Here is a 24,825-nt window from a genome sequence, read left to right as displayed (position 1 = left end):
CACCCAAGACACCAACACAACACACATGAGCTTGTTGATGAAGACTAAGGAGCCACAACTTCACCACAGGACTCCACACTCAAGGCTGTTTCTCACACCAAGGCATCAGTAAAGACCCCCAAGCATTCCCCAGCAGGAGCTGAACAACTGGACTCACATCTCAGCTGTGGACACAACCTGTCCCCGCTGCCAGAAAAGCCCCCAAGCCTATAAATGACACCACCAAGGCGTGGGAACAGGAACCTCGTGGGGTAACGGAGCCAGCACGGCAGGTCCCCACCCAGCAAAGGAGCCCCCACTGGCTCCTGCTTCTCAACCCCCAGCATGGCGTTATTCTTTTGGTAGCTCTTGTGTTGTATATATGTATTTTTATTTTTTTATTTTTATTTTTTTTTCCAAAGGGCAGGAAAAGGCGCAGGGAGCTGCAAAAGCAGGTCTCACTCGGGGGGCCAGAAATCTAAAGAAATCTAAATATATACCCAAGCCGAATGCAAAGCACAAGGCTCGCAGCCCACACGTACCCTCCCTCGGGCTGCGCTCACATGGGAAACTTTAGGAGTTCTTTGCTATAGGGGAAGGGGGGAAAAGAAAAAAAAAACAAACACACACACAACATAAATTCAGTCTCTCCTATCTAAAAATAAACAGAGAGCATGTTCTGCCTGTGCAGGGTGCTTTAATGGCCACACATTGCCCACCAGCCTGGAGAGGGAGACTGAGGATAGGGGCTGTTGGCACCCAACTCATTTGGGGAGCAGCAGGATGAGGGGAGCTGCTGGACTTCGTTCACACAGCAGTCCAGCCCGGTTGGTTCTCCAGTGTCTGGTAGCAGGGCTGGGGCTCCCGCTTCAGACTTTCCCTGGAGAGGAGGGGAGCTTTCTGCCGCTTCCCAGCAGGAGATGTCTCCTGGGGACCTCCATGACCAGCCTGGCCAACATCAACTGCCCATACATGGTCAAGTCCCCTCTCAAAATCCATCTGCATGAGGAGAGAGCCTCTGTGGCTTCTGTTTGAATCCAGACCAAAACAATACATGATTAGACTGGGGTAATATACATTAATTACTGTGTGCAACTGGCGGTGATGTGCTTGGGGAATACGGCGGAGCTGAGCTACGGGGAAGGAGGGGGGAAATCCACAGGACCTCCAGTGGCATGGGTGGTCCCATCATGGTTCTCTGCCAGGGATCTCCCACCCCACAGAGAGCTGGATCCTCCCAATGGTCTTTACGTGGTTGTGACACCCACTGTGTCCCCACCAGTGTCTCTCTGTAGCCCCCAACCCACTCCTCCCTGCAAACTGTGGGTGCATGCAGCTGAGAAATACACACAGGCCAGCAGGAACAGCCTCAAAAATGTAAAAGATAAAATAAATAATAAAATAATAAAAAATTAAGTAAAATAAAATAACAACAACATAAAAAAACCAATAACAATAGAAAATAAAAATTAAAAATAAATTAAAATAAATTACTAAAATAAAATAAACAACAGAATACTCCTTACAGCAGATTCCCTGGCCTAACCATTTCCCTCAAGACCCTGACACCCGCTGCTGCTCTCCCCAGCCCAGTAACAGATCTCTTTTTTTCCCTTTGATAGCAGTAATTTGATCTCCTGTGTGCAGGGCCATGCTTCATTCCCTGCCAGTCCTGCCTGGTATCCATCAGTGACCCCGACGCTGGACAAGATTTGAATGAAAATGCTTTGCTTTTCCAAATCAGGTTAATGAGGAAATTGGAACATTTCCTCGGCAGGGCCAGGGGCTGGCCACGGTGGGATGCATCCTGCCATGGATGAGGCTCCTGCCCCATGCCCTGCCTGCGGCGCTGCCTTTTTGCTGCCTCAGGGTGTACGGGCTTGCTTGTGTCTGTGCGTGTTTGCAGGGAAGTGGAAAGAGTGGCAAAACAGGAAAAAAAAAAAAAGAAAAGAAAACAAAGAAAGAAAAAAACCCCCCACACAATATATTTTATTTTTCTGTTTTCTAAATGGAATGCAAAAATGCATTGCTAGAAGCATTGCTAAAAAAACAAAAGTGTTTTCAAAGCATTTGACATGGGCACAGGGACCAATTATTGCTCTGTTCTCTGCTCCACCAAGAATTCACACCCAGATGCCCCAGCATTGATCTACAGCCCCTGACCCCATGTGTGTCTCCACCTCCTCCTCTCCCTCCAGCCGCCCCTCACCATGATCCCCCAGCTGTCCCCACCTCTGCTCCCAAACCCACACCCCCTATAGATTCCCAGCATCGGGCTCAGGCCCGTGCCAGAGGCTCTGTCTCTCCAGCTGGACCTGGAGCCTGGGCGCTGGCTCCTTTTCATGGGATCAGCTTTGGGGTGTCTTTTCAACTTAGCAATTGCCAGGCTGGATCCTTGCTTTGTTCCGAGCACACTGCAAGCCCAGGGAGGCACCTTGAGCCTCATCACACATTTTGTAGATGGGGGAACACCCCCAGCTCCAGCTGTGATGCTCTGCAGCGACAGACCAGCAAGACCTCAGTCAAGAACCGCCCCAAAACTCTCCCCAATCCAGCCCTGATGTTGAGCGGCACCCATGCCAACACGAAGACGTGGAAACAGCTTTGCAAAGCCTCGCTGACATAATTTCCAGAGCCAAATCTGCTATATGAAATTAGAGACCGCAGGCTTAACGAAGATGAGCAATGGGGGCCAGGCAGGACCGAGACCCCCATCACCTCTTTTCCTTGAGCTCGGAGATCTTGGGCAGTGCCAGAACATTGGTGCCGGAGCATCGGTGCCCCTGCCAGCCCCTCAGCACCCCCAATCCTGCCGGCAGACGGTTTAGGAGCGAGACTTTCCCGCGCAGGCAGGCAAGGAGGAGGGTGTGGGCAGGGAGATTTTTCGACAGAACATTGCCTGCGAAGCTGGGGCTCCAGCAGACACAGTTTGTTTCTTGCTGTGTCATTTCAGCACACACATACACAGAGAGGGAAAAGGGATTAAAAAAAAAAAATAGCAGGAACATTTGGCAAGCTGGTGAGGGTCTGGCTTTGCTGAGTGCGGAGAAAAAGCCACTTTTTCCCAAGGGAGAAGAGGGTGAAGCGGGCTGGCTGCCACACACGTGCCTGGCGGGGATGGGTGCCAGCACCCACGGCTGGCAGCACGCGAGCTGCCGGCTCGGGCACCAACAGGAGCCATTTGGGGAAAAAACACAGCTTGTTTCATTAAAAGTTAGGAAGATTTCAAACCTTTGGGGTGGAACCTGAAGTCTCCTCTCTGAAGTCCTCGCTGACTTAATTGCATTTAAAATACCTCAGTTTCATTTTGGAGGACAAAGCAGGAAGGGGCTCTGTTCTGTGATGCCACAAGTGCTGGGGATTTTTTGGCAGCCCCCATCCCTCCTCCAGCACACCCCACTTCACCCGCAAAGCCAGGAGCCACCAGGAATAGCATTCAGATCTGTACTTGCTCCCAAGCTGCTAAAAGCACTGGGTGTTGATTAAATTTTCATACCTCCCTAACAGGATGTTCTGCATGTGTGTGTTGCGTTTTAATTTAAAACACACAAGATGGGACCCCTTTTCCCTTCGCAAGTATTCTGGCTTGAGCGCCTGGCCTGGTCCCAGGGCGCAGAGGGCTAAAAAAGCAAAGTTGTTTCCCTTTTTTTGCCATCCCTCCCATCGCCGCTCTCCAGCCTCTCTCCCTAGAGATCATCTCCAGCCAGCACCGCTCCTTGCTGGGAATCAGTTACCCATCACACTCCCAGTTTCAGCCTCCACCGTGCCCAAAGGAGCAGCAGGGCAGGCTCAGCACCCAGCCGAGGTACCACTGCTGTACTGGGCTGCTCCAGTGCTCTGCCCACCACCCTGGTGTCAGGGCAGCTGCTGGTTTTGGGGGTCTTTGCACCACTGGCCATGACTGCAGAGTCCCTGTGATGCTCAGCACATGGATGGCGCTGCTACTGCCCTTGCCTAGGAAGCAGGGACCCAGGGGACAGGCACCAATGTCCAAAGGAGCTGCATCAGCTCCTGGAAGCACTGAGGCTCTGGGAGGTTTTTCCTAGATCATCTCTGGGTCTGAGCAAACCTTTCTCTGAGTCTCTGTCCTCAACCTCCAAAAAGCAAGAGGAGAAACACACCCATACCTGTGCAATGCTCAGGTCCCAGCCACACCGCTCTCATCACAGGTGTTTCAGTGAGAGCAGCTGAGCATCCCAAGGGACAATCGTGACACCCCGGGAGTTTATACCAAAAAGCCATGCACCACTTTGTACACACGCACAGAAAAATAGAATCACTGAATCACAGAATGGTTTGGGTTGGAAGGGACCTCCAAAACTCATCCAATTCATGAGCAGGGACATCTTCACCAGCTCAGGTTGCTCAGAGCCCCGTCCAGCCTGGCCTGGGATGTCCCCAGGGATGGTTCATCCACCACTTCTCTGGGCAACCTGGGCCAGTGGTTCACCACCCTCCGCATAACAAATTTCTTCCTCATGTCTAACCTGAATCTCCCCTCTTTAGTTTAAAACCACCACTCCTTGAACTGTGATAACATGCCCTTCTAAAAAGTCTGTCCCCATAACTGCTCTGCAACAGGTTCCCCCTCTGAGCCCCTATACAGCCTTTCAACTAATGCAACTAGGGAGCTGGCAGGGAGCAGGACAGCTGAGCCTTGCACCCATCTTCGATCCATCTGCTCCAGCACAGACAGTGATTTAACACATCTCCCTTTCCCAGTGCCCCAAATCAGGGCTGCTTGAACAGTCCACGTATCAAAAAGGATGGATGTTTCACCACATTTAAAACATAGGCTTGGGAAGATCTCAGGTTTGGTGCTTCACGGTCAAAACCAGCCCAAACCAACTTTTGAAAACCCATTCCCGTGCTGGTGAAACTTTGCGAGATTCGTTTCATCCCTTTCTCACCCCACATTTAGAGGAGATCCCAAACACCAGGGCAGCGCCAGGCTCCAGTGCTCCTGCAGGGTGTCCCCCCCGCATCTCCCTGGCCACAGCGCCTCGGGCGTGCGGGCAGCACGTGCTGGTTGAGTCATGCTCACCACAAACCTGCTTCTCCTTGCAGCAGCTCAGGTTTTACAGCCGCTCTTACAGAGTCCCCACTGCCGGGCTCCGCACGCATGGCTCGCGCTTCGCACCCCACCAAAACGTCTTTGCAGCTGCCGGGCTGTTTGCAAGCAGCTGTTCAGCTTCGCACGGGGCTGCAAGACCTGCACACCCTGAGGCTACGGCACACAGATCTGCCCACAACCACTGCGTTTTGGTAGGTATTTTGGAAGCCACCAAGAATTTGATTCTCTTTCCTCCCGCAAACATTCTCCCACTGCAAAAGCACCCAGAAGGGTCCCAGCGCTCAGCCATCTTCTCAGGCTCCCTGTAGCTTTTTGCCCACCTGCTTCCCTGTAGTCCCAATTCCTTGTGCTTTTCAGGTTTATAGCAACTAACTGTGGCCAGTTAGCTCCTGTTAATCCTTGCCACGCATTTTTAATTAGTAGCATGGATACTATTTTAGATCAGATATCAGGAAAAATTTCTTCCCAGAAAGGGCATTGGAACAGGCTGCCCAGGGCAGTGGTGGAGCCACCATCCCTGGAGGGGTGGAACAGATGCAGAGATGAGGTTCTTAGGGACATGGGTTAGTGCCAGCATTAGGCTAACGGTTGGATTTGATGCTCTTGAGCGTCTCTTGCAACCCAAATGATTCTGTGATTTCATGATTTTGTTGCAGTGCTGCTTTAATGCACGTGCTCAAGAGGCAAACGTCACCCATCTTTGCCAACAGCTGTGGTCCTGTGCAAAGTCAAGTCAACTCCTTGCATTCCCAAGCTGCAGTTTGGTTGTCACTGCAGCACAGTCCAAACCTGTCTGCAGGTTTCTCTGACTCTGGGGAATGTACTGGGGCCACAACACCAGGATCAGGATGCTCCCTCTCCCCACAGAGCCCTGTCACCCCTTCCCGCAGCCCAACAGGACTGTCTAATGACAAAACTGCAACCCGGTCCCCACCCCGTGTCGCCAGAAGCAGAGAAGTAGGGCAGTGACCTCTTTGTCAGCTTTGTTTTTCCCTCTGGTCCCTACAGAAATCAGGTTTGGCCTTGAGCCAGCCCAGGGAAGGGGCATCTGCTCCAGTAGAAGAAAAAAAAAAATATATAAAAAATATATATATATACACACACACCTTAGTCCCTATTTTGGACCACAGAGGTAGCCAGGGGAGCCACAAAGCCAAAACTTCCCTTTAAAAGAAATTAAAGTCCTTCAGGCTCGCAGGGTTGGGAGCTGGAAAAGCCATAACACCCCACAATTTGAGATTTTTGCCTTTTTTTTTTTTTAACCCATACTGTGATTTCTGCCTAGTGAGACAGCGTTTCACACCGGCAAGGTTGATGAAAACAAAGCGAAAGCCAAGCACATCCATGAAATAACACATGTGGGAAGCACCACGAGGCCAATTAGCTTTTCACGATGCTGTCGACAAATTCTGGAAGCCACGCTTCTAGACCCAGTAAAATTGTATCTTAAAAATCACCATACATTTACACAGAGGAATATTAAAGTAAGCAATTTCTTTGAGAGGTTGCTAAAAGTGGTTTTCCTGAGATGTCCCTCTACTCCACAGCACTAACCTGCAAGGACGCACCCTCTCATTGCTTTACTCTGGTGGGAAAGCAGAGAGTCCACCCCAAGCCTGGGGCATAAAGTCCATGCTTGTTTGCACCAGGAGCCTGCTCTGGTTTGCTGCTCAGAGTGATAAAGGTGACAGCAGAGCATCCCATTGCCTTCCCACCCTTGCCCAGCTCTCCTCCAGCATCCTCCCAGGGACTGCATCCCTCATGCGTATGCTTCATTGTTATTTTCTTTTTACTAAAAACAACAAAAACCCCAAACATTTTGCTGCCTTCAAGCAGCAAAAGGACCAGGCACCTATAACCCTTGCAACCTCGAGGCACCCTGTGAGACTCTGAGGAGGGCAGGAGGTGCAGCAAGACAGTGCTGGGAACTGCGTCCATCCCTCATCGCCTCCCAAAGTGAATCAGCAGCATTTTACTATACCAAGGTCCCAATTCTCATTCAATTAAAAGCCAAGGAAGGTCCCTAATCCTTTCCGTTATAGGCAAGTAATAGGTGGCTCTCTGCAGAGGAGCGGGAAAGGGAGGTACCATACGGTCCTGGCCACTGGGGACATGGTGACAGAGCGTGTCTGCCCGGCATTGCGACTGGTGCTGGGAAAAAATTCAGATACTGGGGCTGTGGCTCCCCAAGTGACCCAGAGAGCCCCTGATTTAGCAGCTGTAGTCAAGGCTCTAATCTCACTGATGCACCAGAAGCAGCCAAGAAATTGTCTTTTTTGGGCCTGCACTCCCAGGTGACTCAATCCTGCCCGACTCCCCCACTGAAGCAGCAAGATCCAGACACTGCCATCTCCTTTAGGAAGAAGTAAACCAAATCCTCATGGCAAGGTCAACCCCTTGCCATGAACTCCCCCCTTTCTACCCCAGCCTGGGTTTCATGGTCCATCTGCTCACCACACATCACCCAGCACCCCCAGAGAGACCCTGGGGTGCACTGAGCAGGAGCAGGATCTCAATGCTAGTAGCGCGGTGCCTTTGCCTGGGGTTAAAAATCAGCCTTTCAGCTCACAACAAACTATGGAAGCATGTTTCCCCATCACAAGGCATCTGATTTGCCTCCCGCAGAGCAATGCCACTCTGCAAATCTCCAGGCGTTATGGGAACCAAGGTATAAAAACATTCCCGGTGCAATGACACCAAAATTGATGCTGAAATTAGGCTGGGAACAGAACTGGCACAGTTGCTTCTAGCCCATAAACTAAAACGTACATATACAGCCAATCACCCACAATGATATCGCGCTTTGTGATTGCCTGTAGCTTTTTTTCCTGCTTCCAGCTTTGCCCCCAAGTCGCTCCTTACATACCCCAAGGGCTTGAGCATCAGCAGCTTCAAGCAGCTGCAAACCACAGGAATCAGCTTCATCAGCAACAACAGACATTTGCAGCACAAACACCAAAGGTCTCAGCTCCCCGTTGGACACTGAAACACTGCCCCTGCCCTAGAGAAGGGGTCAGAGCGAGCTCTGGGGCTTTCCAAGCCTGTTGCAGGGATGCAGGCACATCCATTGCCTGCTCCGCAGAGACAGTGCCCAGAAACCCCGTTTGCTCTTACAGAGCAAAACATGTAACACACACCCACCATTGCCCAAATGGGATGGACTCCACCACAAAGGAAACTCAGGATCTCACGGGTTTCCAGGACACAAGAAATATTTGTTTCCAGCTCCCCAACCCCATTCTCATCTCCCAAAGAGCCCTTTGAGCAGCACTACTCACATTGTACAGGACTGTGGTCCACCCTTCCATGGTGATGCACTGGAAGACGGTCAGCACAGCAAAGAGGATGTTGTCGAACTGCGTGATCCCATCGTTGGGACCAATCCACTCCCGACACTCATAGCCTGAGGGACAACCTTGCACCCCACATGGATGGGGGGGGTCCAGCTCCTCTAGTTCACCTGTGAGCACACAGCAAAGATGGAAAGAAGGCAGAGGTAAGTGAGAGGCAGGGGACAGGTGAGGGGAATCAAATACTAGCTTGGAGAACAGGAGGCTGAGTGGATACCTTCTCGCTCTCTACAAAACTACCTGAAAGGAGGTTGTAGCATGGAGGGTGTTGGTTTCTTCTCCCAAGTAACAAGTGATAGGACAAGAAGAAATGGCCTCAAGTTGTCCCAGGGGGGATTTAGATTGATATTTGGAAAAATTATTTCATGGAAATGGTTGTCAGCCATTGGAACAGGCTGCCCAGAGAAGTGGTGGAGTCAACATCCCTGGAGGGGTTGAACAGACTCATATATGAGGTTCTCAGAGACGTGGTTTAGCACCAGTGTTGGGTTAATGGTTGGACTCAGTGATCTTGAGGGTCTTTTCCAACCAAAATTATTCTATGATTCTATGATCTTCTCAGCCCTGGGCTTCCCACAATAGCAACATGCACTTGCCCTGGCTGGTTCCCACCCGTGGGATGCGGGGTGGGTGCAGAGCCCTTCTCCCTACCTGAATTGTTTGTGTAGCAGGCTCGGTGCAGTTTCCCGCTGTAAAACTCCAGGCCGATGATGGCAAACATGAGGATAGCAAAAAAGAGCAGCAAGCCGATCTGGAGGAGAGGCACCATGGCCTTCATGATGGATTTCAGCACAATCTGCAAGCCTGGGAGGGGAAAAGAAAGAGCACAGCTCAGCATGGTGATGCAAACCCCCTGCCTGGGGCACATCCATTCCACATCTGACATGAAGAGAACAGTGAGCAGAGAGGACAGACAGCCAGACAGACACAAGAGGCCAGCACAGCCTGGAGCATCCCTTTGGCCAGTTGAGGACCACAGAGGACAGCATGGTCCTGAAGAAGCAGTGAGGGCCAGGCTGCAGGGCAAGACTCCATAGGGTTTATTTCTGTCTCTGCCTCATGGTGAGACACTCATCAAGTCCCCACTCTGGTGTCCTGCCCACCACTGTTCCACCTGGGCTTGGTAGCCCATGCAGCTCTGTCCCCAAGGCATGGATCCAGCACACCACCCAGTTGGTGCCCAGGGCAAGAGCAACAGGAGAACCAATGCCAGCAGCAGCCTAGTTTGTTTATTTATCCCTATACCGGCAGACAAAATCTTGCAAAAAAACCTGAAAGCTCCCCTGAATAAACCTCAGTCCTTAAAGGATCCACCCACTGCCTTCTAGACAGGGAAGCGGAGTCGCTGGCAGGTCCTGGCAAGATGCTGAGCCCAGCTTTGTGCCAGCAGAGAGAGGGATGGATGGGGGGAAATGCCACTTGGGGACACCAAATGATGACATCCTACAGTCCTCCACCCTGCAGGCTACCCAAGGGGTGGCTGGAAAGGTGGCATGTATGATCCCCACTACATGGGGAGGTTCGTCCCACTCTTCCCTGATTACACCCTACATCTCCGAGGTGGCATGAGGACCCTTCTCGCTCTGAAGGACATCAGGGATAGATGCAGACAGCCTGGGAGGAGAACCAGGAGCATTCGACTTACTGGGAATGCCTGAGACGAGTTTCAGAGGTCTGAGCACACGCACGGCCCGCAGCGTCCGCAGGTCCACGTGGGTGTTGAAGTGTGTCCCAGCGGTGGCGAGGATGCTGTGGGCAGACAGGGAGAGAGGAGAGTCACCTTGGGCAGAGTCATCAGCCAAAGCCACCCAGCCCTGGCAGACCCCCATCGCTGTTCCCCGTGGGCCGGGATGGCATCCATGATGTACAGTCAGCACTGCAGACATAGTGCTCATCACAGTTGTGTGGGTTTAAATTACTGTCCAGGCAGGAGGCACATGGACCAGAGATGGTGCCCCCAGAGATGGGGATCACTCTTCTGATGGTCACCCATGCTCCCCTGGCAGCAACTCCAGCCACCAGCTGCCCTGGCTTCTTCCACCCCTGGAGCTTCCTCAGAGTCCCACCTCTGGGATTGCCAAGAAGGAGGCAAGAACCTCACGTGCATTCAAAAATCTATAGTAATGAAAATTTTATGACCTTGGAAGGCAACTGGCAGGCACAAAGAAGGACTCCAGAGGTTTTCTTTTAAAATGCAAAGATTTTTTTCAATCCTATCTCTGGGAAACAAATTGGGGCAGAAGCGAGCTGGCACACAGCGAGTCCAGGAGTGGAAACACTCGGTGCGGCTCAGGGATGCTGGCAGGGCTGTGGGAGCACAGACGATGGTGCCAGAGCTCGTGGCACCTGGGCTCGATCACCAGGTGCCGGGCAAGAAGGAGGATCAGGGGATGGAAGAGGGGATGGGGAGGAGAGCGGGACAGAGGGCGGCAGCAACCTCCAGGTTGTTTGCAGTTATCCGAAAAAACAAGGGAAATTGGGTCATTGTTCCACTAATTCATCTAATTACAGGCCAGAGCAGCTCTCTGGCGCGCTAAGCAATTAGCACTCTTTCTCTCCCCTTCTCCCCGAGGTACAGCAGGTACCGACCTGCCCCTCCAGAAAGGCGGCTGGGTTTCCTAGGATACCCCGGCAGCCGAAACGCTCTCACATCAGCAAACCAGGTTGTTTCAACTCCTTCTCCAAGCCTCTTCTTCCTCCTAGGGCAAGGGCTCAGCTGCAAAACCTGGCCTCAGCATCAACCACATCTCCCCGAGTATCAGGCTGCTTATCCCTGATATATGGAGATAGCACTTTCCTTTTCGGCATGGTCCCCGTGCCCCAGCCCGTGACCAGCCGCTGCTACACACACAGGGCTGATGTGAGAGCAAAGAGGAGACTTAATTATGTCAGGAGCACTCACAGAAGAACTGCATTGTTAAATTGGTTGTAAGATCAAAATCAATACATACGATAAAGCACGGCTACTCGGCAGCATGTGGGAGAGAGAAGAGCACGGGCGCTTTCGTCTCTTTCATGTATGCTGTCAAGAAAGACAGGGTAACCCAGTGCTCCCCAAAACACCAGTGTAGAGGACACACTATGCCAGATTCTGCACTGGAGAAACTGAGACCCTCCTTCAGCTTTTGCTCCTGATGTCCCAGTGCCTGGTGTCCAACCAGCCTTTCAAAGAGATGGGGGAAAGGCGTCTGCTGACTCCAGCTGGGGTCGACCACAGAATCATAGTGGATGGAAGAGACCCTCAAGATCGAGTCCAACCATAACCCAACACTGGCACTAAACCACGTCCATGAGAACCTCATCTATGCGTCTTTTAAATGCCTCCAGGGATGGTGACTCCACCACTGCTCTGGGCAGCCTGTTCCAAAGCCCAACAGCTCTTTCCGGGAATAAATTGTTCCCAATATCCAATCTAAACCTCCCCTGGCGCAACTTAAGATCATTTTCTCTGATCCTATCGCTTGTTACCTGGGAGAAGAGACCAACACTCTCCATGCTCCAACCTCCTTTCAGGCAGTTGCAGAGAGCGCGAAGCATCTCCAGGACACCAAGGATGGTTCTGGGCTGGAGGTGGGCTCCAGCCCCAGAGCTTAATCACACAAGTCCAGCACCATTAATAGCCCAGATAGTAAGCTCCTGGCAGCAGTGTGCTTTGACAGCTCTCTCCTATCATGAGCCGTGGTCCTACAAGCCAGGTGGAGTGATGGAGGTAGAGCCATCAGCACCCCCAGCCCCACCACACCACACATCTCCTCCCCAGGGCAGGACCAGAAGCAGAGGGCCCTGGCTGCATAAAGTCCTCCACCAACCCAGATTCATTCTAAGGGCTCGGGAGCCGTCACGCCGAACCTGCAGGCAAGGTTCGGGTGATTTCAGGGCACAATTTCCCTGCGCTCTAAATTAGCTGCTAAGAATGGGACTCCTCTGTGGCAAGGTGACGTGCTCCTTGTCCTCACTGGGGGACCAGGGACATCACGAGCTCTTTCAGAAGGGGAGTTTGGACAGATCACCAAAGTGAAGTGGGTTGTGCTGCAGACGTGTCTACCGACTGACGACAAAAACATGACACCCCTGCTATGAAATAAGTGCCTGTGCATCCTTTTGCGGGCACAGCTGTGGCTCCTGGTGAGGGCAGATGCATCTGGAGCCTCCGAGCAGGGTCTGAGCAGCCCTGGGATATTTTGTTAGACCTGTGGAGGTGGCTGGAAAAAGCCAAGCGAGCTTCCAGGCACATGAACCTGGCTTCCATCTGCCTTTCCCAAGCCTTTCGGTGGCTCTAACTAACAGACATCACCTATCCCCGATAGCCAGACTTCGCTCATACACGCAGGAGCCACCACCACGTTACCACTAATAATAAATACAGTGCTCAAAACACACTCTCCTGCTTTCATAGAATCACAGAATAGGCTGGGTTGGAAGGGACCTTCAAAGGTCATCTACTCCAACCCCCTGCCACGAGCCAGGACATTAGCATCTCACCTGTTAATTGCTTATTAACCCTCTAAACATGTCTTTTTTTTTTTTCTCTTTCTCTCAGAGAGCCACCTGTATCAGCCAGCACGACCCATTTCAGATTTATTTATTGACACACATTAAGGTTTCTTATTGCTCTTGGGGATGCACAGCACAAAGATAAGACTGGGGCTGTGACAGACCTTTCTGCTGACACAGGGCGGCAGCTCCGGTATCTGTAGAACAATTTAAACCCTTTTCGAACACTTACAATATCCACGTCTGATGTGCTAATAATTATTCCTTATTTTTAGGCAAGGACCCAAACTAAAATTACATCTCACCATCCAAGTTATTTGAAAAAGCTGCCAGATTGGGCTATAAAAATCCCAATGATCTCATGCTTTTCATCATATGTACTGGAGAAAAAAAAGAAGAAGAAGAAAAAAAAAAGTGAAGGCGTTTTTATAGGTCACCCAGGCAAAGGGGTTAGTTTTACTTCTTCAGAGGAAAGGGGGAAGAGACTTCAGGTGGAAAAAGGAGCAGAGAGGAGCTATTGGAAGAATGCAAATGAGAGAGGAGGCAGGATGGGAAATATATGCTAATCCCCAAAGTATAATTGAATAGTGAGCAATCACCGTCAGACAAAAACACGGTTTTGGGGAGGAAAAAAAATCCGATGCTTTGTGTTTGCAACCAAGATGATTATATTATTTTCTTTATTTACAGGCTGTGGAGCGAAGGGCGAGCTCCCGCCGGGCGCGCTGCACCTGCAGGCTCCGGGGCTGCCGGCGGAGCGATGCGCTCAGCCCTCGGAGCGATGCTCAGCCCTCGGCACCGCTCCAGCTCGCAGCAGCTGAGCAAAGCGCACGCCCTCGCCTCCAGCTGAAGACCTGCACCTATGGATTTCTTCTCCCAGGGGGTAAAAAAAAAATAATAATCACATTTTAAATGACTCTCTGCCGTTTGGGGTTTAGCAGAATAAACCATGAGCGATGCTGGATGACTCTGCCCACACAAAGCCCTTTTACTAGCATAGAACCAGCGACAAATTCGGGCACTATCACACACTACAGCACTCACCGTGCAGCTGTTGCCTGTGCTAGGGGCTGCACATCACACCCACTCCTGTCCCCATCATCCCACCAGCAGCCCTGAAGCCTTGGCCCTCGGAAACACCACACACAGCTCAGGGAACGCTGCAAAGGGCTTTGCATCAGGTCCCCCAAGCAAAGGCTGAACTCCCAAATGACCAGATCGACACTCAATTCATCCCCTCCGACCCCAAACTGAGCATCCTGTGACAGTTTCCATCAGGGACCGCTGCAGAGACAGACAAGCTGTCCCAGCAAAGGGCAGCTGCATGGTGTGGTGGGTACCAGTTGAGACAGACTAATCTCAGCTCAAAATCTGGGGCAGGGAGGGTGCTGGCTGGCTGGCTGACACACGAATTAATATTTATAATTAAGTGGAAAGGCCCCTGAAGGGCTGCACTGCCACCTGACTCTATGAGGGAGACTACTTCATAATTAATACACTGGTCAAACGGCTCACAGAAAGTAAGTTACCTGATGAATTTACCCCATTCTAGTCCTTTTCTGCTGGTGAATCAATCCCTGCCCTCTCTGCAGGCAGCATCATGACTAGCAGGATGGACTTCAGGCTCTTGGGTCCAAACCCTGCTCAAGGCAGGGCCAGCGGGATCACGTTATCCACCCTGAGGATGCCCCAGCACAGGACAGTGGTCCTGCTTTGGGGATGCCAAGGGACAGGGACACCATGCCCAAGTCCTGCCCTTGGCACAGTTCAGAGCAGCCTCAAAGCCTCCCTCATCTTTGCTTGTTCTTTTCTAGGTTTCGGGGCCGTGACACAAGTGGATTGCACTGCTGCAAAGCTGCTGATCCCGTCTTTCCTGGCAGCTTTGAAAGCTCTGAACCCAGGCACCAACGACTCTCTGCAAACAGAAAACCTGCCTTCACCAGCCTTTGATCTGGGGGACAAAGTGATCTCCCAAGGCAACCTCTTCCTGAAGAAGCCCACAGGATTTGGCCCACAATGAAGCATCCCCTCTGGAAGACCATCCTGCCTCCAGCCCCTGCCATGCTGCTCGGTGGATGCAGGATTTGGCAGGGGGAAGAGATGCTAGTGAAACTGCGTTTGCACAAACAGGACATGGTGGAAACCTAAAGCCATCACCAGGAGGTTTGAGAGCCATCCCTCCAAAGAGAAATACAGCACATACCACCATGTGGCATGGCAGGAGTTGGCTGAACTGATGCCAAAGGACAGGTCCAAGACCCTGGGGATACTGACACCCAAGCCTGGGTGATACCACCTCCCCACATGAGAACGTGGTAGAAAATAGCCCTTTCCCCTTCCTCCAAAGCCAGGCTTTTACCCCACAACTCCTCTCCCAGAGCAAGGTCTGCGGCAGCACAAAGAAATGGCACGTGGGGATATCGCAGCTTGGCTGAGGCTTTACCCCACATCCCTCCCCCACCACCCATCCCAGTAGTGCAAAGCCTTTTCCCTTGTCACCCACCCTGGTACAAGGTGCTGATGTCAGGCACATCCCAACACCATGGCATATGGCACATGAATCATTCACAAAGCTAGTGAATTAATTATTCATCCAAACGAAAGACTGAACACTCTACTAATTGTCCTGGAAGGAAAGAGCTGGGAAGGGGGTAGGAGATAGAGCAGACATCGGGTTGTGTACATGTTTTATTATGAGGGTGGTGAGACCTTGGCCCAGGTTGCCCAGAAAGGTGGTGGATGCCCTATCCCTGGAGATATCCCAGGCCATGCTAGATGGGGCTCTGAGCAACCTGAGCTAGTAAAGATGTCCCTGCTCATGGCATGGGTGGCACTGGGTGAGCTTTGAAGATGCTTCCAAACCAAACTATTCTACTATTCTACATATGTGCTCTCACACACACACAGGGTGCCAGGCACGCTGCTGGGGACTGGCACCCCAAATCATGAGGGGATTCAGCATATTAATGTTCCTGCACAGAGTTTCTGTCAGCACCCATTCAAAGACGCCTCTGCCTCCATCTCTGGACCTCTGAGAACAAAAAGATCACCTAAGACAAGCAGAATTTGGGTTGCACAAGGTGAACGAATTACAGAGGGCAAAGCATCCTCGTCTCTGCCATGGGAGAGTTCACGTGAATTGCAAAAAGGGCACAGGGTGCTTTCCAGGATGGTCATCCCAAAATCCAGGTAGCACCACAATGAGCAACAAGCCAGCCTGCCCTCCTTGTCCTCGTGCTCCGTCATGGCTTGCAGAGCCAGGCTTTCCTCCACCAGCACAGGCTGGTACCCCTCTGGTAAGCTCCAGGTTTGCTACAGGAATGGGAAGCACTGCCAGTGATTGTCCACTCCTGCCTTCTCTTAGCCACACTCCACCCCACAAAATCCCTGAGTGAAAACCGCAGTGCCTAAGCACTTCACCAAAGGCATCCAGGTGTAGTGATTTTTACTAAACCCCCCAAAAAACCCCAACACCAGCTTTTCCTTTTAGCAACCCTGGTGTATTTATCCAGGTTTTACAGCAGCTGCTTCACAAGGGCGTTTTGAGTTCCATTTTGCTTTTTTTCCATTGTTAGAAGTGTTCCCCCACCCCTTCACCTCTCACGTAACTTGTTATTGTATTACCGCTGCAACTGCATTTAAAAAAAAAAGCCAGCAAGGTGCTATGATGCTCAGTCATTGGAGTGCCTGAAGCACACACCCACCTGGATATTTGCAGAGGGAATTTAACCCTTCTTTTTCCATAAGTATCATCAAATATAGCATGAGATAAGGTTGGCTGCTGAGGTGTCCTTGGTCTCTATGCGCTACAGCTGATGCTCCAGTTGCTGGTGGCTGAAGGTTCTTCAACCTCTTGGGACCACCAATTAAGAGGTCACCAAGCTCCCGCTGCCCTTTCTGATCATTTCTGAGCAGTTTTCCCCTTCTTTTGGTCCAGGACATGCTGCATTGAGCAGGTCACGAGTCCAGCTTCAGCACCTGGCCAGGTCTGGCTCATGCATGGGCAAGGCGAGCATCCCCAGCTCCCAGGGGAAACACAGACATTCCCCTCCCCGGCTCTGCCTCAGAACGAGTGAAGGTATTTCATGCACGTTTTTGGAGGAAAAATATTTTTAGCTGGGGGAGAACAGGCTAGTTTTTTTTCAGGCAGCGATGATGATTTGGAAACCACAGGTTATAAACAGAGCGGGTTTACAAATGTGACTATTAGTTCCCCAGTGGAAGCTTTAGCATCAGGGAGTTTTAGGTGGGCGTTGATTTCCACCGAGATGAAAAAAAACCTGGATTTATTGACACAAGAAGCAAACACCAGTTGAACTCAAGTCAGTGCCATCCATTCCTCCACAGGGTCCCAGGAGGCTGCTCACAGCAGCAGCCCCTTGTCAGGTTAATTTACACCAGGGAGAACGTGCTCAGGATATCCCACTGCTCATGGAAACCCCAATACGGTGTCCGGGGCCATGATGCCATGTGCATTAAGCATCTCTCCTATCAGATACGTGGCAAAAAATAAGTCCAGAAAGGAAGAGTAATACCCTGTGTCACCCTTGGAGGGACAAGGGGCAGTGAATGTGATGCTGGGTCCCTCTAGGATGGATCCTGGGGTGGGTTCTGCTCATGTGGATATCCTCCCTGGTCCATCATCACGGGATACGTCAGCATCCCAAACGGTCAGCGCAACCCTACACTTCTGATGATGGCAACATCCCCTCCACCACAGCCACTGCTTCTTGCTAAGTCACAACAAGATGCCAATGACCATTAATTCTCCCAAGCTCAACAGTCTCTGCCCAGACACTCATTTATTAATCAAGAGTAGAGTTTTAGTCTGCAAAGATAATCCCAAACCCGTTGGTCGCCCGCACACTTTCCCCGTGCAGACTTCACCACCCGCCTTACACAACCTACACAGCGAGAAGCGCCAAGTGCAAACTCTCTCCCGCAAGCTGTTTGCAAGTCATTTGCCAGCCAAGGATTATTTGCTGAAGAAATTTGCCGATAATTCAGCAGATCAAACAGGCAAGAGTTTCTTGCAAGGGATGCGCAACCACGGCTTTGCCAGCATCACACAGCAAAAGCAAGAGCTGAGCAGCACAGAGGAGCCTGTGACTTGGTCCAGCTCATCCCCCAGTGACCCGATCGTCCCCAAAACTGGTCCAGGATGAAAACCTGCAGGTTGTCTCCTTCACTCATCATACAACAGAATGCACAACAGTCCACACCAGTGGGTGCTGGGTCTGCTGGGGCAAAGCTGGTAGGTAGCCGGGCAATTCTTGGAGAGGGTTTCATCCTGTTGGAGCAAACCTCAGGATGCGAGGCGGGTGACAGTGGCGAAGCAGACCGCGAGAGGCTGCACATCGTCACCGGCAGCGTCAGGGGGAACCAGGCAGCTCTCGGCAGGGCAGACGGCACAGCACTAACAGCCCTTCATGGACAATCGATTCCCTGGCACATGGCCCAGCGAGGCATTGAACGGAGCTGGTGAGGCTTCCGTGAGTGAATAATTGCCGAGCGCTGACTCAGCACCGGCTCGGTTACACTCAGCTCGCCCAGATAGGCAGAGGGCAGGGAGGGGTCCATGGCGAATCCCCACTCCCAGCCCAGTGCTTCCCCTTGGCCCCAGCCCCAGAGGATGCCCATGCCAGGAGGTGGCCGATGAGCATTTCCCAGCCATCTGCCCACCTTCTGCCCAGCACCGCGAGGCTGGGACGTCTGCCCTCGCTGCTAACAGGGGTGACACGTGTCCCACGCTGTCCCCAGAGATGTGAGCAGGGATGTGGCCACCTTTTGCCCAGCCCAGGAGCTCTGCCCAGCCGCTCATCCCACAGCACCGAGTCCTCCCCAAAGAATCCCTTTGGAGGTGCAGAAGGGGCAGCAGCATCCCCTGCGATGGCTGCACCGCCCATGGGCAGCCTGTTTGTTGCCCACTGAGAAGCATCACCCACCAGCAGCACCCCAAGTAACCCTGTCAGAACAGGTACACATGGTCCCACCCCACAGCAAAGCCATCAAAACATTCCTGGTCACATTCTCCTCAAGCCTTCTCTCAAGCATGGTCCCAACCTGCACGGCTCCACCACAGACAAGCTGTGTCCACAGGTACATCCCTGACAGCACCAGCCTCAGCAATCCCCTTCCTCCTGCAAACACCCAAATGAGTGCCACGTCCCACATGATGCCACCACCCTGCAAGCCAGAAGACAGGACTCCACAGCAAGCAACTCAGGAGAGACCCCAGGTATCTCACCTGGCTCACATGCCTCAGTTTCCCTGGCCAGCCTTGCAGCTGATCTACACCCAGAGCTCATAAAGTGCTCAGAGATCCACAGGTACCATCTATTTGTCCACATCAAACCAGCTCCTCTGAACATAGGGTTTCTATCAGCACACAAAAAGAAACAGCCACAATTCAGGTGCCCCCTTTCCCCAGGATCACTTGATGGCTGCAGGCACCCACCTGCCCTCCACACAGCAAAGGGTCCAGGGGGGTCACCCTGGGGGCCTTCTGCTCAAGCTGATTGCCAGTGTTGGCTAACACAAGCCCAAATGTCCCTGCTTGTTTCTATGTCACCAGCAGAGCCCATTACACTACAAGCAAGACTCAAATCTGGGCCACATCCCCGGCAGGTGACACCACCAGTCACACAATCAGCACCCGTGAAGCTCCGTGTGCCACCACCCCCAGCATCACTGCTGCACGCTGGGACGCTGAGTGAGCGTCACCTGGGCATGCAGCACCAGACAGACCTCATTCCCAAACTCCCAGCACCGGGCCAAGGCTGGAAAGTGCTTGGGAATGCAAGGAGAGATTTTTCTCCCTCCTCTTGCACGGTTTGACCAAAACCTCTCCCAGACCATGTCCAATTGCTTCTCATGCCATGCTCCTATCTCATCTTCACCTTGCCCCATGCCCAGGTGGGTGACAGACACTAAGTTACCAGCTGAGGAAAGCTACTTGTGATGCCTTCAGAGCCAGCCCTCCTCGCCTGATAGGGAATTATGTTCCACCACCAACTGCCCACAGTAAAGCCAACTCAGGAGCCTCCAGCACAGGGAACCATCCTGCTCTTCCTCATTGTGATGAACACCACCACTAACAGCAAAACAGGACCCTGCCCCGCATCTGGAGCTTGTGTCCCCACTGGGACAAGTCCCCGACTGCCCAACCACACCAATGGCCCTGTGCCACCCAACTCACCCGCTGAGGACCACGATAAAGTCCATGACGTTCCAGCCGTTGCGCAGGTATGAGCCCTTGTGGAAAACAAACCCCAGAGCCACAATCTTAATCCCAGCCTCGAAGCAGAAAATCCCGATGAAGTAGGGCTCTGTCTTCTCCTGCCAAAGAGGAAACAGTGACACAGTGAGAGGAGGCAAACGCAGCACCAACCATTTCACAGTGACCTGACTCATGTCCCACCCCACCTTCCCCAGCCTCATCCTCTCCTTCAGGAGTTTTCCCAGCCCTTTCTCAGCCAGCATCAACCTTGGGAACAAAAAGAGGGGGCTATAACCTACTCAAGTAGCACTGTCCCAATTCCCCACCCACTTCTTAAGGGGCTGAAACCTTCCTGAATCCTTCCTGTGGAGAAAGAGTATGTGACAGCAGCCCCAGGAAGGCTGGAGGAGCTGGTCCTGGAGGAAATCTCCTGCTCTACCCCCCCAAAAACCAGCAGGAAATCACTGGTAGGATGGGGTGGCTCCCTTTGGCTGGTGCCCCTGCTGAACCACCAGACCCCCTGACACAGGTTACAGAAGGACAGATGTGGGGTACTTACTAATCTCCGTGACATGGGTGTCTTGTCATCCTCAGGGAGGTGCTGCTCGAGGGCCAGCACGATGCAGTTGGCAATGATGGTCGCCAGGATCATGTATTCGAAGGGAGTGGAGGGGAGTTAAGGAGCAGAGAAAAAGTGGATGATGTCCCCAGCCTTCCAGCCCACCCCTGACCACCCCTTGTTTCACCTGCTTGTTAGCTTCCACAACCACAGGAACATGCACACACACATCTTTCACCTTCAGAAGGGTGAAGTCCACCTTGGTGCTGTTTGGAAATGAGTGGGGTAACAAGAGAACTGAGAGCCCTGTATAAGACCTTCCTCACTGAAGACCTGCTGAGCCTCATCACCTCCTTCCCAAGCTCATGGGACATTAACCAACAACTTTTGCTGGGCTGTGAACTCTCTTGGGAGAGAGATGCTGCTTGTGGTGGGAGCCCAGAGATAAACATGAGTATGAAGGTGGACAGTTGGGCTCTGACCAGGCTGGGCTTCATCTGGAAAAGGGGTGGGATGGTCCCTAGCAGTATCAGAGGCTCTCCCCAGCACAGCATGTCACTGTGATGCCATGGCCCTGCTCCTTGCCTTCTCGCTTCCATGATGAAGCAGTGGGAGATGGGGCTTGGAGCAGGAGGTGTCAAAGACTATCAGCAGCCCAGGTACCTGGGAGGAACCATCTGCACGGCCCGAGGAGGATGGAGCATTCCTGGCAGGTCCTGGGGGATATCATGGCATGGGGTTGGACTAGATGACCTTTGAAGGTCCCTTCCAACCCAAACCACTCTATGATTCTACGGGGTTCCAACCTGCCCCATGTTGGCATGGTAGACATGCCCTGGGACATGAGGGTCCCTTGCCAAGCTCCCCACGGGTGGCAGGGTGAGCCCACGCTGCACTGGGAGCTGCAGAGCACCAGGGTGAGCACTCGCAACTCAAGACACTGATGGCATCTGGGTCTGAGCTTCAGTTCAGGAAGGGTGGCAACTCCCTACGGAGTATCTGAGGAGCTGAGTGGGGATGGGAGGCAGAGGTAAGAGCAGGCTGACACCCAGAAAAGCTCCACAAACTCAGCTCCCTTCTGCCTTTTCATTCACAGGGGCCACCAGCAGCAAGGAGGGGGTGCAGAGCTCCCCCCCTGCCTGGCCCCCTGCCAAGCCCCGAAAACAAAGCGCTTCCAAATGACAGGATGGCCACATCTTTCCGACCTCCCATCCATCTTTACCACATCATTGCAACAAAAGCCCTGTTGTCCTCAACAACAAAATTAGGTGAGATTCATCAGCAGGCAGCACACCCCTTCTCCACTCCGTGCCAAAAACCCAACAGCTACATTACTGTCACCACTGGCATCAGTGGCCACCTCAGGAGAGGTCTGTCACCTTCACAAGGCTCATGTCTGTGGAAAGGGGATGTGATCCCCCCTGGGATGGATTTTTGCATAAAGAAATCATCCACACTCCCACCATCCCAAGCCAGCTGAGCCCTTTCCCATCTCACCAGGCTTCTCCAGACCCAGTGACTTCATGTTCACATCGCTCAGGTCAGGAGGTACTGAATGCCCACGCCATCACCCCTGGGAAAAGGGATGATTTCCTCTTTTGCAACCTTGCCTTCTGGCTGACAAAGGCATCGAATACAGCAAGATACTTTAAACCAGTGGCCCTGAGCCCATGGGCAAGAGAAGACATCCCAGTGCTGGCTATAAGCATGGCAAACTGGAAACCATTAAGTGATCCCAGCAACAGCAACCCCATGCACCCGGACAAGATGGGAGCAGGGCCGGGCATCAGAGCAAGTCCCTGGAGAGCTGGTGGGAGCTGAGATGTATTTAGCCCAGCAGGGAGAAGAGCCAGGAAAGATCCAGCCAAGGAATTTAAAAGGCCACTCAGGGAAATTAATGGTTGCTAAGTTAAAGGCAAACCAAAAGACAGACGGTTGCAGAGCTCGCTGCTGTGGACTTAGACCTCGGTGTGAATCGTGAATCCCCTGTGCTCAGGGAGAGGCCAGACACCAAAAGTTTCCCTCTGAGGCTTCACACAAGTGAGGTTTTCATCACACGCCTCCTGCAAAAGCCACATACTTTCCCTGATCCCCACCTCTGGCCACACACTTCAGCTCATACAAAGACCACGGCACTTGGCTCTGAGTCGACAGCCTATTTGGGGTCTTTTTGTTTCATTTTCCTGAAAGTCTGCGAGCAATTAGCACGGGCTGAAAAGAAAACAGCGTGTTAGTGGGGCAGCGCAGCCAGCTCCCCAGGTACTAGGCACATTTGCCTAGATGAGAAGTGTGGCAACAGTGTGGCGAGTCCGTCTGTCCATCCCTGCACAGCTAATCCTCCTGAGCATCCTGGGCATCTACCGCCACCTCCTCCCTCCTGAGGACATGAGTCCCTTCGGGGGAAACACCCAGAGTGGGAAAAACCCAACTTTTCCAACGCCAGCATCATGGGAGTCCTGCCCGACAGCAGCTAGGGGCTCAGGACCACCTCTCATGGCTCAGCTAACCCCTATATGTCCTTGCTGGCTCTAACATCTGGCTCAACAGCACCAGGACAATGCGCATCTGTCACAGCCCCAGCACGGGACCACATCCCCACTCCTCCTCCAGCAAGCGCCTGGCATGCGGGTCAGCAGACATCAATTCTACGAAAACAGGGCAATCGCTGCCCTAAGCACGAGGTCGCTGCCAAAAATGACTCTCCGAACACCACTGGCCCATTTTTACGAGGATCCAGGCCTGGGTTATGGCATCTGGAGCTGGGCGAGAGCTGCAAGGCATGAACCCCATGGAAACAAGTCCCTGGAGCTCCAGCTGTGTCAGGTTTTAAGAGGCCACAGGTAAGAAAAGCCTCCCCAAGGGACAGCAGGAACATCTGGCTGAATGGGGAGAAATTTTATCCTCATACTTCACTTCGGTCAAGCAAGCATCCTCCCAGCTCAGGGCTGGAGCCTACCGGACAATGCTCCATCATTCCTTTGTTTCCCTGCTCGTTAGATGTCTAATTACACAACCTCCCAGCCACCCAAAACGCAGAGGAGCACTCGCCTCCCTCCAAGTCCAGTAATAAAACCTCATCTCCCTTCAACCTTCCCCTCCTCCTTCGTCTGGCTTCTCCTGGAGGATCATTAGGGAGCCAATAAAAATAGGTTTTTCTTATTGATTTATCTCCTTTACCCAACGCTCTCTCCCCTGCACCGTTGACTTGTTTCCTTAGCAACTCAGCCGATCCCAGTGCAAACCATACCTGCAGCTCCATGCTTCCCTCCTGGTGCGTTTTAGGTGGGGAAGGTGCCCCCAGGCCATGTGGACCCCCCCCCAAATCCATGCCCAAGCCCACATGCAGCAGGCACTGCAGGCTAACCCCATGCTTGGAGCTGGAGCTCCTTGGTGGGCCTGGCAGGAGGCTGGCAAGGAGCACACCAAGGAGATGTCCAGCCACTGGTGAATCTCTGCTTCTAGCTATGACCCTCCTCTTCACCACTCTCCCCAACCAGGAGCCAAAGCCAGCCCACCCAGAACATCTACACTGCTAACACAGGGAGTGTGTCCAGCTCTAAACACCAAAGTTGGATTTATGATGCTAATGGCACGTTGATGCAACATCCCAAGGAGGCTGGGTGCGAGATAAATCCCTCCCCAGTTGTGGGCAAGGGCTGGGAGCTGCAGAGAACCCCCCTCCATCTCTCCACTTTGGTGACCGCGCCTTGTCCCTACTCCTGGCCACGCAGCTGGGGAAGGAGCAGAAGAGCCAGAGGAGTAAGGCCATGTGGGGATCTCTGAAAGGGCTCTTGGGGAAGCCTACTGCAGAGGGCCAGCAAAAATGGCAGAAGTGATTTAACCCCTTGCCCTGCCTGCATCAACCAGCCCAGATCCAGCATCTCTTAGAAACTCAAGTCTCCATTTCCTACCACCCACCAGGTGCTCAGCCTGCCCCACAGCCACAGACTGTGCTGCTTGTGACCCCAAAATATGGTGGTCCAGTCTCTGTTAGGGGCTAAACCAAAGGTGGTGCCACCAGGAACCAGTCAGGGCAGAGCTTCTGCCGTAGGTATGTGGGTTCCTACCTGCCACGTGCAAACAGCTCCGTGGAGAAGTATCTCCTTCTCCCCCACCTCACCCTGCACTTAAAAACTGGAAATCGAATCTC

At 52.5% G+C, this 24,825-nt stretch overlaps 1 protein-coding gene across 12 annotated transcripts in view; it reads right to left on the bottom strand.

Annotated features, from left to right (window-relative positions):
- The window catches only part of CACNA1E (calcium voltage-gated channel subunit alpha1 E), a 171,241-nt gene that overhangs the window by 65,351 nt on the left and 81,065 nt on the right, over positions 1-24,825 (bottom strand). For all 12 annotated transcript variants that reach the window (XM_071810004.1, XM_071810008.1, XM_065842408.2 and 9 more), the window contains 5 exons: positions 20,676-20,782; positions 20,096-20,235; positions 10,049-10,152; positions 9,055-9,207; positions 8,332-8,513 (listed from right to left, as the gene is read on the bottom strand). In XM_071810004.1, the coding sequence (XP_071666105.1) occupies positions 8,332-8,513; positions 9,055-9,207; positions 10,049-10,152; positions 20,096-20,235; positions 20,676-20,782 (686 nt within the window). The remainder of the gene's footprint in view (positions 1-8,331; positions 8,514-9,054; positions 9,208-10,048; positions 10,153-20,095; positions 20,236-20,675; positions 20,783-24,825) is intronic.

This window comes from Patagioenas fasciata, chromosome 6 (assembly GCF_037038585.1).
Source record: "Patagioenas fasciata isolate bPatFas1 chromosome 6, bPatFas1.hap1, whole genome shotgun sequence".
Classification (NCBI taxonomy): Eukaryota; Metazoa; Chordata; class Aves; order Columbiformes; family Columbidae; genus Patagioenas; species Patagioenas fasciata.
The sequence above is the reverse complement of the archived record's forward strand: the minus strand, read 5'-3'. Positions and strand labels throughout refer to the sequence as shown.